The sequence below is a fragment of the Prionailurus viverrinus genome, chromosome D3, assembly GCF_022837055.1.
Source record: "Prionailurus viverrinus isolate Anna chromosome D3, UM_Priviv_1.0, whole genome shotgun sequence".
Taxonomy (NCBI): Eukaryota; Metazoa; Chordata; class Mammalia; order Carnivora; family Felidae; genus Prionailurus; species Prionailurus viverrinus.
In genome coordinates this window covers 10,291,895-10,311,135 of record NC_062572.1, presented here as the reverse complement: position 1 = coordinate 10,311,135, position 19,241 = coordinate 10,291,895, and the positions used below count along the sequence as shown (strand labels likewise).

General features: G+C 43.6%; 1 protein-coding gene across 1 annotated transcript; it reads left to right on the top strand.

The window, feature by feature from the left end:
- The first annotated feature begins 1,495 nt into the window (after positions 1–1,495).
- Positions 1,496–5,311, top strand: RPL6 (ribosomal protein L6). Its single transcript, XM_047828731.1, has 6 exons — positions 1,496–1,757; positions 1,854–1,952; positions 3,119–3,262; positions 3,792–3,840; positions 4,460–4,644; positions 5,121–5,311. The coding sequence occupies exons 1-6, from the start codon at positions 1,521–1,523 to the stop codon at positions 5,271–5,273; spliced, it is 867 nt and encodes a 288-aa protein (XP_047684687.1). The 5' UTR covers positions 1,496–1,520; the 3' UTR covers positions 5,274–5,311.
- The last annotated feature ends 13,930 nt before the right edge of the window (positions 5,312–19,241 follow it).

The following is a 19,241-nucleotide window of genomic DNA, read 5'->3' as shown; positions in this document are numbered from 1 at the left end:
CTATATTCAGGGTGGGACTGGTACTCACCACCCCGAGATCAAGAGTCACAAGCTCCATCGACTAGTCAGCCAGGCACTGCTATTTTATTCATTTTGAATTCTAGCTTCCCTGACTCTCACCATTGAGCATAGTCTATAGTCTAATTAGGGGATATGGACTTTAAGTCAACTTCGGAGAAAACGTCTGTGTAAGGTTTCCAGTTAGCTTTTCATGGGAAAGATTTCACTTTACTTGGAGATTTGGTCTTTCGTCTCTCTCTCTCTCTCTCTCTTATATTGAAAATGGAAGTCTTTTCTAATGTCCTTAGTAAGCAAAATAACACGTTGTAACGTCGGCTTCCAGAAGTATTTTGAGAATTTTATTGGTCTATAAAGTGAAACATTTTCAAAACGTTCCTTGCTTTTTGCCTGTTATCAGGACACCTAGCTCTCCACAGTAGCACTGTCAAAGGAGGGGAAACTACACTTCCCATAATGCCCCAGCGCCGGAAGGAAGTGAGACTCAACAACTCCCGTGATTCCTTATAGACCGGAAGCCGGGATCTTAGTTCTCTTTCCCATCTTGCAAGGTAAGTATGGCGGGGCTTCTCTGCGAGACTAGATTTCAGGGTCCCTAATCCTTCACCATCCGAACCGAGAGGGAATCAAGTAGGCACCTGCAGGGGTCGAACATGCTCGGGGCCAACTGAGAGGCCTCCCAGACGCTTCATTTTTCTCGCCTGGGTTTGCATAGGGGCACGAAGAGGTTGAGGTAGGATGCCGTAGAGGCTCCGGAACTCCGGCTGATCGCCACCCTCCTGGGCTGGGGATACTGGACCCCTCTGGGGATCCGTAGCGGAATAGTGGGGCCTCGGGGAGCGTGGTGACAGCGCGCGCTCTGGAATCCCGGGTTCGGGTTCGAAAAGACGCCGCTGAGTTTGTCTGAGCCACGTTGGGATTTGGAGCCGAGGCCAAATGCTGCTTTTCCTTCTTCCCACGTCCGCGCCCGGAAGTCGCCTGTTGGCTTTGCGCTTCTTTTCAGTCTGGCCTGAGTTTGGGCTGAATGTGTCTGTGTCCTCATCTCCTAAGCCGAATTTCTCGAATGAGACATTAGTCTGGAAAGAGCAAAAGCTCTGGACGCGAACGGTTTCAGGGTCCAGCGTCGCTGCTTCATAGCTGTGGGGATTTATTTGTCAGATTTCTAGTTCCCAGAACAGTAATGGTGAAATAATGGAATGGAGACTTTTGACCACTAAATATTTAGCAAACAGATGTAAGATTTCTTCAAATTTAAAAAAAAAAAAAAAAAAAGCGTATTCGGGAGACAACCCCAAAATTAACCATTATGACGGTTGTTCCAGATGTGTGTGGTTTTGGAGGAAGACCTATCTTACAAGGGAGGCATGAAGGAACGTTAGAGGTACTTGGACAGAGAAAGTGAGGGTTCCTCCACTCGGAAGCCTATCCGTGTCCAGTTTAGATACTGTTTTGTTATAAGGTAGTTGGTGAAATGCGTTTCTTTTTAATCTGTGTATTGCTAGATGGCGGGCGAAAAAGCTGAGAAGCCGGATGCTAAGGAGAAGAAACCTGAAGCCAAGAAGGCTGATGCTGGTGGCAAGGTTAAGAAGGCTAACCTCAAGGCTAAAACGCCAAAGAAGGGGAAGCCCCACTGCAGCCGAAACCCGGTCCTAGTCAGAGGAATTGGCAGATACTCCCGATCGGCTATGTATTCGAGAAAGGCCATGTACAAGAGGAAGTATTCAGCAGCTAAATCCAGGGTAAGGGATGAAGGGGAGTCACCGAGCATCACTTACCGTTCTTAACCTGAGGAATGTTGGTCTGCCTCTGACTTTGACGCATTTGTGTCCTGATAGATTGAGAAGAAAAAGAAGGAGAAGGTTCTTGCTACTGTCACAAAACCAGTTGGTGGTGACAAGAATGGTGGTACCCGAGTGGTTAAACTTCGCAAAATGGTAAGATTTGGAAGATTCGAATGGTGGGAGGGGTTTTTGTGTGTGTGTGTGTTTACCTACCGGAGGATTACTAATGGAGGATTCTGGCCTTGCAAACATTTGTAAACTTTTGGACCTTAACCGTTGGTTGGTTGACATTAATTAAGTAGATACTAATAATTGATACTACTTAAGCAGATATTAATTAATTAATTAATTGACTCTTCTGTGCTTCGGTTTCTTCGCCTGCAAAATGGGAATGAAGGTTTGCCTCACGGGGTTGTTGTGAGAATTGAGGCACGAAGCCTAGGATGCTGCTAGGCCTAGAGAGCGTTTGCGGACCAGAGCACGGTTTCGTGGCTCCTCTTTAACCACCCACAAGACCCAACTCTTTCTCAGTGTTTGCTCTGCGATTTTCATTGTGGAAACATGCCCAGATGTATTACAGTCCTCACAGTTGGAAATTACTGCCCCAGAGAGAAAGTGGCGCTTTGATTCCTGGTCACATTTTTTGTGAGCTGGTTTTTCTGTTAGGTACTAACGTTTGGAGTAAAAGCAAGAGGTTATTGTGAGTTACTTGTCACACCCTTAGTAGCAGTCTTTGTGTGGGGTCTTGTTTTCACAGTAAGTGAACTGGTGCTCTTGATGTAAACTGTGTGTTTGGTTTTTTTTTTTTTTTTCCGTTGTGGATAAAATGGGAGTAACGCATGTTGACGGGGAGAATGTGAACACAATTGGAATCGAAAAACAAGCCATGCCTCCTCCGTAACCTCCAAAATGTGCATCAGACGTGTTGTTTCTGGAGAAGGACGATTTAGGTTAAGGTCAGGGACCCCAGAAAAGCTTGAGAATCACTGCCACAGGACCGTGTGTAATGCTAGGACCGTGTATGATAGCTTGCCATGGAAGTCTCAGGTTTGGTTTAATCCCAGATTGATGGTTTTCATCTTTGCCTGAACACACAGCTCTGTTAAATGGATTCCACCCTATGTTTTACATGGAAAGAGTAAGCAGCATTGATCTTTGCCAAATTTAGTATCTAAGGACAAGTGAAAATGAACTGTTAATAGTGTAACTAAAGCATTTGAAGTCGGTGAAAAGGGTGTAGCAAGTGTTTCACTGAGACCACCAGCTCTACTAATCTGATGAGCTTGTTTAAATAAGATGAACCTATGGATTCTCTACAGCCTAGGTATTATCCTACTGAAGATGTGCCTCGGAAGCTGTTGAGCCACGGCAAAAAACCTTTTAGTCAGCATGTGAGGAAACTGCGAGCTAGCATCACTCCTGGGACCATTTTGATCATCCTCACTGGGCGCCACAGAGGCAAGGTGAGCAGAGCACCTCGGCTCGTGGAGCTTCAGCTCAGGTGTCTGAGCCGCAGGTGCTTGATTGTAATGGGTCACACTCCAGGTGGGATTCTTTATTTGCCTGCAGTAACTAGTTCACGGTGGGTGGGTAGCCCATAACAAGACCAGCAGCCCAGTCACTAGCATAACGAATTTAGTCCGTAATGTATGATAAATTATTACCATTTCCTGCTGTTGGGCTTATTATAGATGATTCCCATGTCCCTGTATCTGAAAGTACTTGTATAGATTTCTAGGGATGGAATTCGTGAGTTAAAGGATATTAAGTAAGCATTAGAAGTAATGGCTGTTCCTTAAAAAGAAGCACCCAAAAGTATTGCTCATATCCAAGGGTCATCCCTGTTGGTAGTTTGGTGTAGTTGCTTCCAAGATTGCTGAGCAGATACGTATTGAGAAATTTCCTTTACCAAATTTATAAGCCTATGATTTGATTAACTCAGAAGTGCATTTGTAATTGCAGAAATGTCTGAGATTTCTGTTTAATTCACAGAGAGTGGTTTTCCTGAAGCAACTGAGCAGTGGCTTGCTACTTGTGACTGGTAAGAAAATCCTTGAATTTTATACTCTCTGAAACTTGGCATTTTTTTTTTACATTTATTTATTTATTTGGGGGGGGGGGGCGCAGGGAGAGACCCCCAAGCAGGCTCCACACTGTGAGTGCAGAGCCTGACCCAGAGTTCGGTCTCAGGAACCATGAGGTCATGACCTGAACTGAAATCCAAGAGTTGGACACTTAACTGAGCCATCCAGGTGCCCTGAAGCTTGGCATTTTTAAGTGTACTTTTGTACCCACCTAAATGGAATTTTCAGTGCTATGTGGTTCCGTGTCTTATTTCATTGTCACATGTATACCTGAGTTCTGAGGAAGCAAGTGTTTACATTCTGTGTGGCAACATATCACCAAGCATCTGCCACCTAAAGTGCAGAATGGTTGGCTGTTACCCACAAGGAATGATCTCACAGACTTGTAATTGGTCTTCCACTTGGAACCAAAGTGGAATTGCTAAACAGGTAAAAAGTGAACTGTTCACTCTGGAAAGCAGCGCTCAGTTTAAATTTGTCAGGAACCTGTGGTTTTGACCAGTGTGTTTGAGTGACTGCTGTCTCCTAAGTCTTTGCTTTCTCTTTGCCTCAGCGTATTGATTTTTCCCCCCTCAGGACCTCTGTCCCTTAATCGAGTTCCTCTGCGTAGAACACACCAGAAATTTGTCATTGCCACCTCCACCAAAATTGATATCAGCAATGTGAAAATCCCCAAACACCTCACTGATGCTTACTTTAAGAAGAAGAAGCTGCGTAAGCCCAGACACCAGGAAGGTGAGATCTTCGACACGGAGAAAGAGGTAAGCTGCTTTTTCTGTCTTCGTTTTTGATAGCTCCAGCTCCTCTGGGTGGGAGTGAAAATACAGTTACGAATCGATGAAGAAGAGTCGTAAATCATGAGAAATATCTGGGGAATAATAGTGTTCCAGACGCTGCTGCATTCAGTAATTTTTAATGGCAGTTGAGAGCTCATCTCAGAATCTTTTTGAGAGTTTTCGTGGAGCTCTGAATTCACTGCTACTGTTCTAATGGGAGTTCAGCCTCGTTTATCCTTGATGTCTATTAAAAAAGACAAAAGGAAAAGAGCTGCTATTTTTGTTATACTCGAAACAGGTTGTATTTCACAGCCCTCCAAGGAAAGGATTATTAAAATTACATTCTAAATATCCCTGGGATTGAGTATTTGTGAGCTAGGATTCCTGAGAGGACTGGAGTGTGGTACTTGTGCCCTACTTTTAAATGATTTTCTTCTTTTTTTTCCCTCCCTTCCCCCTAGAAATACGAGATTACAGAGCAGCGCAAGGTCGATCAGAAAGCTGTGGACTCGCAAATTCTGCCAAAAATCAAAGCCGTTCCTCAGCTTCAGGGCTACCTCCGCTCTGTGTTTGCCCTCACGAATGGCGTTTACCCTCACAAATTGGTGTTCTAAATTTCTTACAAAGAACCTAATTAAATAACAGATCCGTCTCTCTTGTGTGTTTTTTTTCTTTTTTGTTTTTAATCTTTCTCTGCCCAGAGATGTGGTTTGACTCTGCATGCTTGTGGCATCTTGGCCTCTGCTAAGAGCAGTCGGGGTTGGGAGGCTGGCACCAGCTGCAGTGGAAGCTCCACTGTGTCATCGGTTTGGATCAGCGTTCTTGCCTTCCTCACCGTCTGGCTTGCCACCCGGCACCCACCAGTAGGAAATAGCGACATTTCCCCAGTCATTACTGAGCAGGTCAGTACTGGGCTATGTGGACAAAAAATAGCTCTTCAGGCCACAAACTTTCCTTCCTTTGAATGGGTAATACCCATTTCTCCCCCATAATCATTGCAATCTTGTATATCTGGTTTTTTAAAAGCATACGTAGCAACATAGCAAATGAGTATAATTATTTGCCATCTTTTTTTTTTTTTTTTTTTTTTTTAACCAAAAAGCCCTTATGCTGTACATATTATTACATAGATGACAAACCGTGTGTTTTGGTCATTCCATAGAAAGTCCCATCTTCAGGGGCACCTGGGTGGGTCAGTCGGTTGGGTGACCAACTTCGACTCGGGTCATGATCTCGCAGTTTGTGGGTTCGAGCTCCGCATCGGGCTCTGTGCTGAATGCTCGCTCGGAGCCTAGAGCCTGCTTTGGATTCTGTGTCTCCTTCTCTCTGTACCCCTCCCCCACTTGTGCTCTGTCTCACTCTGTCTCAAAAAAATGTAAAAAAAAAAATTTTTTTTTTAAAGTCCCATCTTTACTGATACAGACTATAGTATTCCCTTATATGGATATTTGGGTTTACATCTTTTGTAAATATATACACAGTAGTAGATGAGCTCTCAAGTGTGCACACAGGTGAGTGAGTATCTGGTAAGAATTATTTTTGGCTGAGTAAGGATTTATGCATTTTGATTTTAATAGATTGTGCCAAACTGCCCTCTGGGGGGTTTGAACCAGTTTAGCGTCTGTATAAAAGTGTCCAGGGGTGCCTGGGTGCTCAGTTGACCATCTTGATTTTGGCTCAGGTCGTGAGATTGAGCCCTGCCTCAGGTTCCACACTGGACATGGAACCTGCTTAGGATTCTCTACCTCTGTCTCCAAAAAAGGGTTCATTTCTCTACAGGCTCCCTAAACAGGGGGTCATCAGATTAGAGGTTTTGGCAGTAGATAAGGGAAAGATGGCCCTGGTGGGGTGTTTTTTAAAGTTGATCTAATTGACGATTAACATTTGGTGAAATTCGCGATCCAGTGACGTCTATGTAGTTCAGTAAGCATCACCACCACCAAAGTTCCTTCATGCTTGTAAAGTCCGCTCCCGCTGCAGGCAGTCATCCAATTTCTGTAAGGTGTAGTTTTGCCTTTTACAGAAGGTCTTATAATACGCCACTTAGCATAACGTTTTTGCGATTTGTTCATATTCATGGTTCGGTTTTTCAGTCATTTGTTGCTCCATTATATCATTGTATTAACTTCCCTAAAATTCACCCACCAAACAACTTTGGGTGGTTCACAGTTCCTGGAGATGGTGAATAAAGCCACCATCAACATTCACATACAGGTTTTTGTGTGGATGTGTTGTCATTTCTGTTGGATGAAAATGCGGGATTGCTGGGTTGTATGGTAAATACACGTTTACCTTTGTAAGAAACTGCTAAGACTTCCATTTTGTATCCCACCAACAATGTGTGAGTTACTCCACTCCCTTGCCAGCGCTTGGTATTTTCAGTTTTGTTAATTGAGAGAATTGACAGATTCGGGTGTACAATGTAATGATCAGTACTGTAAGTCTGGTTACCATCCATCACCGTATGTAGTTCGAGAATTTTTTGTGAGAATTTACACAATCTAGCAACTTTCAAATATATGGTAGTGTTAACTATAGTCACCATGCTGTATGTCACATCCCCATGATCTTTTTTTTTCACTTTTTTTTCTTTTTTAATGTTTATTTTTTTGAGAGGGAGAGATAGAGATCGCAAGCTGGGGAGGGGCAGAGAGAGGGAGACCAAGGATCCGAAGCAGTCTCCATACTGTGCAGAGCCTGATGCAGGGCTTGAACCCACAAACTCAGATCATGAGCTGAGCCAGCCAGGTGCCCTCTCTTTTTAATTCTAGCCTCTTGAGTAGATTAATAGCTATGTTCTTGGATACATTTTTGAAACAAATCTAAACATGTCACTTCTGGGTACGGCCTTTTAGTGGCTGTTTATCACTCAGGCTCAGTTCCAAAATCATCTTGGCCACAACACAAGACCCTCTGATTGGCCCGTTTTCTTCAGCCTACTCTTCTCTCTGGCCCATCAGATACCAATTACAAGCAGTAGACCCCTCCCACCCCCCAGGTCATCCCTCTTTGACCTGGCTACTTGACAACCCTCCTCAGATTCAATAATTTGCTATCATGACTCAGAACTTGGAAGCGCCTTACTTGAATTTATTGTAAAGGATACAACTCAGCCAAATGGAGGAAGTCTATAGCACAAGGTAAGGGTGGGGAGTAGCATGGAGTTTGCATGTCCTCTCCAACACTGACGCGACCCAGAAGTTCATCAAACCTTATAATCCCCAGCTTCTTTGAACCCCAGGCCCAGGCCCAGTACCCCCATTCCCTCCCTGCCTTAAGTCTGGGTAGGGCTGAAGGTTCCCACCTTATAATCAGTTGGGCTTTCTGGTGATTGGTCCCTTCTTGAGGCTAGGGTCTCGTCCTGTAAGTCACCTCATCAGCATACACTCAGGTATGATCTAAAGGAGCTTCTTAGCAATAAAAAAAGATGCCCCTACCACTTGGGAAATTCAGTGGGCTTTAAGAGCTCTGTGTTAGGAACGGGGACAAAGACCAGATCTATCTATGTGCTCTACCACATTCCCCATGTCAAAATGTGCAGCAAAATCCCTTTTGCCAAATGAAGTACACGGGGGCGGGCATTAGGCCATAGACACACTTTGGGACTGTTATTCAGCCTACATCACCTCCCAAGCTGTAGTGACCAAGGCCTAGGGCCTGATTCCCAGTGTTGGCGGCTCTAGTAAGTGTTGTACTGAGTTCGGTGCTGCTCTTCCATGTGTAATTCAAAAAAAATAGTGTCAAGGTACAAATGACATGTAAGGACAGACAATAATGCTCTGGCTTTCCCCATTGTACAAGTATACATTATACAAGTATAAAATGGGAATTTCTGGGGCGCCTAGGTGGCAAAGTGTCTAACCATGTGGTTCTGAGCCCACATCGGGCTCTGTGCTGACAGCTCAGAGCCTGGGACCTGCTTTGGATTCTGTGTCTCTCTCTCTGCCCCTACCCCACTTGTGTGTTCTCTCTCTTTCTCTCTTTCTCAACAAGAACACGTTTAAATAAAATGGGAATTTCTTTGGGAAAAAGGTGTGGAATAATACATTCAAAAAATGACCCTTGAGTGCAGGTCAATTGGAAACTAGAGGTTAAAGTCAGAGCTTTGGGGATCAAAGGACTTAGTTTTGAATCCTTGTTTTGCTGCTTATTCACTTACCTTTCAGATGATCACTATAGCAAATACTGTGGTCCTGAGTATATGCCAAGCAGTTAAAGTATGTACTTCTGTAGAATTACTTTATTGTGGTAAAATATATGTAACAACATGTACTATTTTAAACTTTTCTAAATGTACAGTTTGTATTGTGCAACCATTACCACCGTCCATCTCCGGACGTTTTTGTCATTCTAAACTGAAGTCCTGTGCGACTCCCCTTTCCCTCTCCCCCAGCCTCGGTAACGTCTATTCTACCTGTTCTCTCTATATTAGACGGAGATACAGATATAGATTGGGTATAGAATACTATGCATATCGTTAATACAGAGAATACTACGTAGCTCATATAAGTGGAATCACACAGTATTTGTGTCTGGATTATCTCACTTTGCATAATTTCTTCAAGGTTCATCCATGTTCTAGCTGGTGTCAGAACTTCATCCCTTTTTATGACTGAATCATATTTCTTTGTGTGGGTATATTGCCTTTTTGTTGACTCATTCACCTATGGATGCACATTTGGGTTGTTTCTCCCTTTTGGCAACTGTGAATAAAGCTATTGTGGCCATGACATACAGATATCTACTCAAGTCCCTGCTTTCAATCATGTTTGAAATTGCTTGGGGGCCCCTGGCTGACTCAGTAAAGCATGCAACTCTTTTTTTTTTTTTTTTTAATTTTTTTTTCAATGTTTTTATTTATTTTTGGGACAGAGAGAGACAGAGCATGAACGGGGGAGGGGCAGAGAGAGAGGGAGACACAGAATCGGAAACAGGCTCCAGGCTCCGAGCCATCAGCCCAGAGCCTGACGCGGGGCTCAAACTCACGGACCGCGAGATCGTGACCTGGCTGAAGTCGGACGCCTAACCGACTGCGCCACCCAGGCGCCCCTAAAGCATGCAACTCTTGATCTCAGGGTCATGAGTTTGAGTCCCACGTTGGGCGTCAAGGTTATAAAAATTCTGAAGATTATGGGCTGCTTGGGTGGCTCAGTCGTTTAAGTGTCCAACTTTGGCTCAGGTCATGATCTCACGGTTCATGGGTTTAAGCCCCGCATCGGTCTCTGGGCTGACAGCTCAGAGCCAGGAGCCTGCTTCAGATTCTGTGACTCCCTCTCTCTTTGCCCCTCCCTGACTTGTGCTCTGTCTTTCAAAAATAAACATTTAAAAAAATTTTTTTTAAGTTTATTTATTTTGAGAGAGAGAGAGCACATAGGCTGGGGAGGGGCAGAGAGGAGAGACAGAATTCCAAGCAGGCTCCACGCCATCAGTGCAGAGCCCGATGTGGGGCTCCAACCCACACACTGAGATTATGGCCTGAGCCGAGATCAAGAGTCGGACGCTTAACTGACTGCGCTACCCTGGCGCCCCCAAAAAAAGTTATTTTAAACAGTACCTTTAAAAAAGAAGCGTGGGCACTTGGCTGTTTCAGTCCATGGAGCATGTTACTCTTGATCTCTGGGTTATGAGTTTAAGCCCTATGTTGGGTGTAGAGATTAGTTAAAATCTTAAGCGGGGGCCTGGGTGGCTTTAGTCCTTTAAATATCCAACTCTTGGTTTTAGTTCATATCATGATCTCATGGTTTGTGAGATCGAGCCCCATGTTGGGCTTTGCGTTGACAATCTTAAAAAGTGGAATTGCTTGATTGTATGGTAATGATGTTTAATTTTTTGAGGGACCACCATACTGCTTTCCACATTAAGAGCTATACTTTTATTTATTTATTTTTTTAATTTTTTTTTCAACGTTTTTTATTTATTTTTGGGACAGAGAGAGACAGAGCATGAACGGGGGAGGGGCAGAGAGAGAGGGAGACACAGAATCGGAAACAGGCTCCAGGCTCCGAGCCATCAGCCCAGAGCCTGACGCGGGGCTCGAACTCACGGGCCGCGAGATCGTGACCTGGCTGAAGTCGGCCACTTAACCGACTGCGCCACCCAGGCGCCCCAAGAGCTATACTTTTAAATCCTGGGCACCTGGGTGGCTGACTTCGGCTTGGGTCATGAACTCATGGTTCGTGAGTTTAAGCCCTGCATTGGGCTCTGTGCTGCCAGCACAGAGCCTTCTTTGTTTCCTCTGTCTCCTTCTCTCTGTGCCCCTTCACCCCCTCTCTCTCAAAAAAATAAACATTAAAAATACCATTTAAAATTTTTCTTAAAAAGATACATACTTAAAAAAAATTTTTTTTAAATATTTATTTATTTTTGAGACAGAGAGAGACAGAGTATGAACGGAGGAGGGTCCAAGAGAGAGGGAGACACAGAATCTGAAACAGACTCCAGGCTCTGAGCTGTCAGCACAGAGCCCGACGCGGGGCTCGAACTCATGGACAGCAAGATCATGACCTGAGCCAAAGTCGGCTGCTTAACCGACTGAGCCACCCAGGCGCCCCAAAGATACATAATTTAACTCCCTTACTACCACTATAGGAAGCATGTTCTTGTATTTTTCACTATCACTCCTATTTTACAGATGGGAAGATTAAGGTGCAAAGAGGTTAAGTAATTCCTCCAAATGGGATTTGAACCTGGATTGTCTGGCCCTTGGACCCATGCTCTTAACCATGTCCTCTGCTGCCCCTCAGATGATTAAAACAGAACCTTGTTTCAATTTCCCTACATGTGGACTTCCCTACAAAAAGATGACTCGGAATTAATTCATTTAGTGATTTTTTTTTTACTTTGATTTTCCTTAATTTTTTAATGTTCATTCATTTTTGAGAGAGAGAGAAAGTGGGCCTGACGTGGGGCTGGAACTCACAAAGCATGAGATCATGACCTGAGCCGAAGCCCGATGCCTGATCGACTAAGCCACCCAGGTGCCTCTAGTGATTCTTCGACTGTATTAAGCCCGGACTATGTGCCAAGCACTGTGGTAGCCATAATGTGTCTTACAGTCTAGCCAGGGAGACCAGCATCTACGTTTGTATTGGTCATTATTTAATTGCAGTTAACTAGTCCTAAGAGGTATAGTGTGGAAAGACGTTGAGAAAGAGGTGGACTTGTGATGTTTGGGGAGGCCAGGGGAGTTCTCTGTGAGGTAGTGAGACCTGAACGATGAGGAGTTTGACAAGCTTCCCAGGTGAGGAAGTGCATCTAGGCTAGGGGACAGCAAGTGCCAAGGCCAAGCAGTAGGAACAACGACACAATTGGTAAAGAAATTGAAAGAAGCCAGGGTGACCTTCTTAGATCACAACGGACACTGAGAAGAGGTGAAGAAGCAGCCGAGAGGCAGGAGCAATAGGGAGCGGGTAGCACATGCAAACTGTAAAACCACCTTACAAATGAATGTGTGAAGTCTTGCACAGCATCTTCAGATTCAGCACTAAGAACCTTTATGGAGCAACTACTTTATTCTAAGCACCACGCCAGGCACTCAGGATTTAGGGATTAACCAAAAAACAAATGTCAGTATTGTTAGTGGTTGACAATAAAAAGCATGTGTTTCACCCCTCCAGGGTCTGTGGGTAGGCTGTGGGTTGGCTGAACTTCGGGGCTGGGATCTGGAGGGCTCAGCTCCAGGCTAGGGGCTGGTGGCTCAGTTCTGCCACATGTCTCATTTGGGGACCAGCAACTCCCAAAGCGTGTGCTCCTCTTGACGGGTGCCAATGGACACAAAGACATTTTAACCTCTGGTCATCTGCTAAAACTCCATTGTCTGGAGCATGTCCCATGGCCAAGACCTCAGTGGGGAGGGGAGATCTATTTGACCTGCTCTGATGGGAAGTTTGGGGAAATTGCCCTATTAGTCTCCTGGGGCGGCAGTGACAAAGCAGCATAGACTGGGCGGTTTAAAACAACAGAAATCCAGTCCCACAGTTCAGGAGGCTGGCAGTGCAAAGTTAGAGTGTCAGCAGGGTTATTTTCTTCCGGTGATCCTTGGCGTTCCTTGGCTCCTAGATGCATCACTCCGATCTCTGTCTCTGTGTCTCTGTCCAAATTTCCCTCTTCTTATGAGGACACCAGTCTTTGGATTGGTGTCGAAATCTAGCATAACATCATTCTGACTTGATTATATCTGTAATGTAACCTGTTTTCAGAGAAGGAAACATTCACACATTCTGGATGGACATGAATTTGGAGGGAACACTCTTCCAACTAGTGCAGTCTCATAACAAAGGGCATGGCTGTATAATTTTAATAAAGGGAGAAGGTGAAGAATTGAGAAGACACTTTCCAATCCACCACGGGACTACAGCAAAAGCCCAGAGAAGGGAATGATGATGGTATCTAGTCTGTGAACTAGGAGTATTTTAGTTCAGTGGGTAGAGAGGGGGTGAGGACCATGAGAACTGATGCTGTAGCCCCAACAAGAGCTTGATCCTGAGGATTTTGTGGGGCAACAGAGGAAGTCAAGAGAGATCAGGATTTTAGAGCCAGAGGATAATCATATTTGCATTTTCAAAAGCTTCTGTATGGACATGGGTCTAGAGGACACAAGGGAAAACTAAAATATGTTAGTAAATGGACAGTTGCAGGAATCTGACCAACTAAGTGATTTTTAATGTTTTTGATGTTTATTATTTGAGAAAGAGACAGCAAGCAGGGGAGGGGCAGAGAGAGAGGGAGACACAGAATCGGAAGCAGGCTCCAGGCTCAGAGCTGCCAGCACAGAACCCGTTGCGGGACTTCAACCCACAGACCATGAGATCATGACCTGAGCTGAAGTCGGCCGCCTAACCAACTGAGCCCCCCAGGAGCCCCCCAACTTAGTGATTTTTAACTCATTAGAACCTTCGATGTGAATTTTTACGGGAAAGAAACTTGCTGACACAAAAGTAACTTCCAGGGCACAAGCTTGAATTATACTAAAATTGTGGGGAATAAAAACCCCCACCGGTGTGACTCTGGAATCCTAATGCTGCTTCAGACCGAATTCCTTCGTAACAAGGATATTGAAGAGAAAATACCCTTATGCTCATCAGACACAACCATTTTCAAGTTACTAGGTGCATATCTAGTTCCTATGGATGTATGTAAATTTCTACATACATCTGATTTTCTTCGTAGAATACTATTTCATGAATATTTTATATTGCTGTCAAAACTTCAAATTTATTCTTTTCAATGGCTGCATACTATTTTATTTTAAATTTACATTATTATCTCACTTCTTAGATTTTACACATGCTATTCTGAAGGCTTGGAAAACTCTACTGCTACGTTTCCCCTGACTACAGTCCTCACTTTTGGTCAGTTTTTGAGCCTCCACATTAATGACATTTGGGGGTTGCATGCAAATGTCAACATGAAGGGGAGAACTGTTCTGTGCATTCTAGAATGTTTAGCCGCATCTCTGGCCTCTATTTACTAGATGTCAGTAGCATTCAACCCCTTCATGATGAAAAAACTCATCCAGGCATTGCCAAATGTCCCCAGTAGGCAAAAATCACGTAGGTTCTCCACGGTTGAGAACCACTGCTTTAGATCTCCTGCTGGCCCCCAAGTCTCACCCCAAATATGACTCAGGTGTCTCTGCTCTATGTGCTCCACTCCCCCCCTCACAGATAGGACTTCTTGCACTCAGGGAATACTGAATTAATGAAAACATAGAGTGCTTGCTTTTCCTTTCGTGAAAACTCTACGATTGTGTCTTTTGCTCACTTTTCCTTTGTGTGTGTGTGTGTGTGGGGGGGTACCATTTCTTCCTCTAAATTTTTTCAGCAGGGGAGATTTTTGCAAATTGGCAAGTCAGATTTTTTTTTTTTTAATGCTTATTTCTGAGACAGAGAGACGGAGCATGAGTGGGGGAGGGGCAGAGAGAGAGGGAGACACCGAATCCGAAGCAGGCTCCAGGCCCCGTGTCAGCACAGAGCCTGATGCGGGGCTCGAACTCACACACCGTGAGATCATGACCTGAGCCAAAATTGGACGCTCAGCCGACTGAGCCACCCAGGCGCCCCGGCAAGTCAGATTTTTAAATTCCGGCGCAGCAAGGCCTCTGGTGCCCACAGGGGGGCGCGAGAGGACACAGCAACTTTCAGAGCTCCAAGGTGCTTGATTTTACCAATGAGAGCTGCACCCAATGCTGCCTCATCTTTGGGATTTTCATCAACGTGGAGGCTGGTCCCTTAGCGATGGTAATTCAAAGGAGCGCCAAGGAGAATTTCTCCCTCTCCGTTTTCAAATACATCTTTCATCCGATTTCCTTTCCCTGCCGCTTCATAGACCCACCCCTGATCCGAAATAATCTTCCTTGAATTAAAAAAAAAAAAAAAAAAAAAAAAAAAAAAGGAAAAAGAAAAAAAGAACAAGATCTACCAGATCATTTGGAAAAAAAAAGATTTTAAGTAGGTGTATGTTTCCTCTTTGAGACTGTGATTAGTGAGATGGAAATAATCAATCTCCCCCACAGTTTCTGTCAGTGTGTGTGTCTATTTAGCAGATGTGTGCATGTGTTTTTTCCCTTGGTGCTTTGAAAAACCTTAAAAATTAACATGGATGCTTTGTTTAAAGCTATTTCAAGCTTTATTAAGGCTTTTCAAGGACCACTTATCTTCACTCCACACTCGCATTTTGTGAGCCCAGTAAGGATTACAGGCTCATTTTAGACAGTCAGCTGGTACAGAAAAGCCAGCAGAAGGGAGAGATATTGCAAAATCCCAGAGGGGCCCCAGCTTGAGCTGAGGCCAGTGAACATCACGTCAGCAGCTGGGGCAGCAGGGAGATGGTCTTCATCAACAAGCTTGCTCTCTCTTGGGGAGATGCTTCCCAAGAGAAATTGAGGTCCAACCTACCAACACTATTTTTCCTGCTTTCTCATGCTGCTTGTTTGCTTCCAACTTAGGGTTGCCCAGTCAACACCTTCTCTTTTCTTCCCATCTTGATACCTCAACCTCATTTTTGAATGGAAGAGTGGAAAGGACAATTCCAAAGAAAAGAAATCATAAACCATAAACCTTTTTTTCTATGAACCTATGAATGGATGTTTCCTGTGTGCATAGGGGTGTGTGTGTGTGTGTGTGTGTGTGTGTGTGTGTGTGTGTTGTCTTGACTAAATTTGGATTCTCTGCACCCGGGCTTCCAGCATAGAGTTCTTTTGACCGGGGACTTTCTTTGTCTTTCTGACCATTCTAGAAATTCCCAGTAAATGGTCTTTTTCCAGAGGGGGTTCTATAAATATTAATTCATCAGCTGCCTCATCATGGTACGGTGGCAGGCATGCAGTCCTATGACTAATTAATTACTGTTGCTAAAATATTAAATAACTATTCATTATGCAGTCTAAAGACTTTCAGCCCTGGGTATGTGCTGTTTTCATTAATTAGGGTGAAGGACAATAGTTTCTGGGCATCTTGACTCCTGATCTTGAAATATAAAAATAAGAGCAGGAGAATGTTTCTCTGAGCTACACCGATAGTTATTTAGATTCTAAAACCCGAGCATTTAAAAAATTGTGATGGTTGGCATTAGGTTGGGAAGTTGTAAGCAAAAGAAAAGAAGTGCTTTCTTTACAGCCAAAATAAGGAAGCTGGGATCGTAGAATGAGACAGACCTGGGTTCACATCTGAACTTTGATAGTCATTGGTTGTCAGACATTGAGCAAAGTATCCAGTGGAGATTTGGTGTCCCAACTGGAAGAGAGGACAATAATACTCCCTCTCTCCTGGGGTTGTTGTGAAATGTTATTTTATTCCATTGGCCTGTTTCATTGTTTTCATGGCACTGATCTGCTCTGAACTGCTGGACTTCGTATTTCTTTGCTCCTTGTCTGTCTCCCTCACTAGATTGTCGTCTTCCTTGAGAGAAGACTTTTCTGCCTTAGCACAATGTCTGTTATACAGCAGGAGTCAAGAAATATTTGTTGAAAAAATAAGAGAAGCATAGCCATCTTTCTGTGGAATATCTTTGACATACGTTATTAGAACTGTCCAGCTCTCTGAGAGCAGGGAGTCCATTTTTCCTGTATTATTTCAGGGATTCAGATATAGCTCCATTCTATATGCTTCCCAGGATTTGACATCTACTAGAGGCTCAACAAATGCTTGTGGAATAAGCAACATAAAATTGAAATTTAACATTATAAGAGGCATGAGATTGTTAACAGTGCCATGAATAAGAATTATTTGTTTAGGAGGGAGGCAGTGCAGGATGGAGCCTGCTATAGGTTCAAATTTTGATTCTGCCAATTCCTAGGCAGGTGCAAGTCACTTAATTCTGAGCTTCAGTTCTTGTACAATGGGCTGTTCATGAATCATCTGAAGGGTGTTATGGTGGATAAATGAATAGAAGTATTCTGATTCCTAGGTGTTCAATAGCTTTTCTTTAATTTTTTTTTTTTTTTTTTTTTTTTTTTTGCTTTTCTCAAATGTAATACACGCTCTAGGAAGAAAACTGGGAAAACATTCCAAAGCACAAACCATAGGTCCCCCAGTCAGTGCATTGCTGAAATTTACCCATATGTCATCAGGTATGATATCCTCCAGTCTTTTATTCTGTATCTACAGTCACACATGCTGTGTCATTTTTAAAATGCAATTGTAGGGGCACCTAGGTGGCTCAGTTAAGTGGCCGACTTTGGCTCAGGTCATGATCTCCTGGTTCATGAGTTTGAGCCCTGCATCAAGCTCTGTGCTGACAGCTCAGAGCCTGGAGCCTGCTTTAGATTCTGTCTCCCTTTTTCTCTGCCCCTCCCCCACTTGCACTCTGTCCCTCTCTCTCAAAAATAAATTAAAAAAAATTTTTTAAAAATGCAATGGTACATAGACATAGTTAAATTCCAAATTTTCCTTACTATTTTAGCCTGATTTTTTCCATTTAGCAATACATTGTAAACATTCACTTGCATTAATATTTTTCACAAACATTATTCTGAATGGCTTCATAATATTTCATCTTATGGATATACCATTATTATGGTTAACCATTTCCATATTGGTGGATGTTTAGACTGGTTATAATTTTTTCTCTTATAAACAATACAGACCTGTCCATCCCTGTGTGTGCATCCTTGACAATGGGTCTGATTATTTCCTTGGAACAACTTCCTCATAGCTGAATTGCTGGATCAAAGGGAATGCACCTTAATGTCCTTGTGATTCATTTGCTTATTTATTCTTTATGAAAACTACTTTTCAGAGCAGTTTTAGGTTCACAGCAAAATTGAGAGGAAGGGACAGAGATTTTCCACATACTCCCTGCCTCCACACATGCATAGCTTCCTTTATCTTCAATATCCCCTACCAGATGGTACATTTGTTGCAAGTGAGGAACCCACACTGACACATTATCATTCCCAAAGTCCATAGTTTCCATTATGGCTTGCTCTTGGTGGTGTACATTCCATGCATTTGGACAAATGAATAATGACATGTATCCATCATTTCGGTATCAAAGTATTTTCACTGCCTTAAAAATCCTCCACACTCTGCCTATTCATCCGCACCCCAAAACCTCGGCAACCACTGATCTTTTTACTGTCTCCACAGTTCTGCCTTTTCCAGAATGTCCTATGGTTGGAATCACATACTATGTCACCTTTTCGGATTGGCTTCTTTCACTTAGTAATATGCCTTGAAGTCTCCTCCATGTCTTTTCACGGCTTGATGGTCATTTCTTTTTAGCTCTGAATGATATCCCATTGCCTGGATGCCACTGAAGAGCATCCTGGTTACTTCCAAGTTTGGGAAATTATGAATAAAGCTGCTAGAAACATCTGTGGATGTTTTTTTTGTGGACATACATTTTCAAGTTCTGTGATACCAATGAGTGCTTTTTTTTTTAATTGGAAAAAAAATACAAAGATGACATTCACCTCAACCATTACTCTCTGCATGGCAACTCATGTTAACAATTTGGTATGTGTTCTTCCATACATTTTTCTCTACACACATAGTTCTTTCCTAAAATGGGCCTGCGTGCTTATTTTTAAGGTGCATGTCAATCAGTGTTAAATACTGATGGAATATAACAATAGTTTCAACTCCCACTAGGGAACACTTATGCAGTGCCAGACTTGGGGCACCAAGCATTGTGACCAGTGCTTTATTTACATTAGTTTTTTTTTTTTTGAATGTTTATTTATTTTGAGAGAGAGAAAGAGAGGGAGAGAGAGAGCGCAGGCCGGGGAGGGGCAGAGAGATAGAAGGAGACACAGAATCTGAAACAGGCTCCAAGCAGTCAGCACAGAGTTCAAGGCTGGGATCGAACCCACCAACCAGGAGATCATGATCAGAGCCAAAGTTGGCGGCTTAACCGACTGAGCCAGTTAGGCACCTCTATTTTCATCAGGTTTTGAGTGCTTATTGTTTCCTAGACATTTTAGTAACTATGAAGTACCTACTGTGAGGCTCTCCCAAGTGCTTGTGAACAAGCGTGCACCGTGCCGGATTTGTGCACGTATCTCATTGAAATGTGAAAGCAGCAGGGAGTGAACCGCTATGTTCTGCCCAGGCTGGGGGCTCTGGCCACTGCAAGGGGTGCAC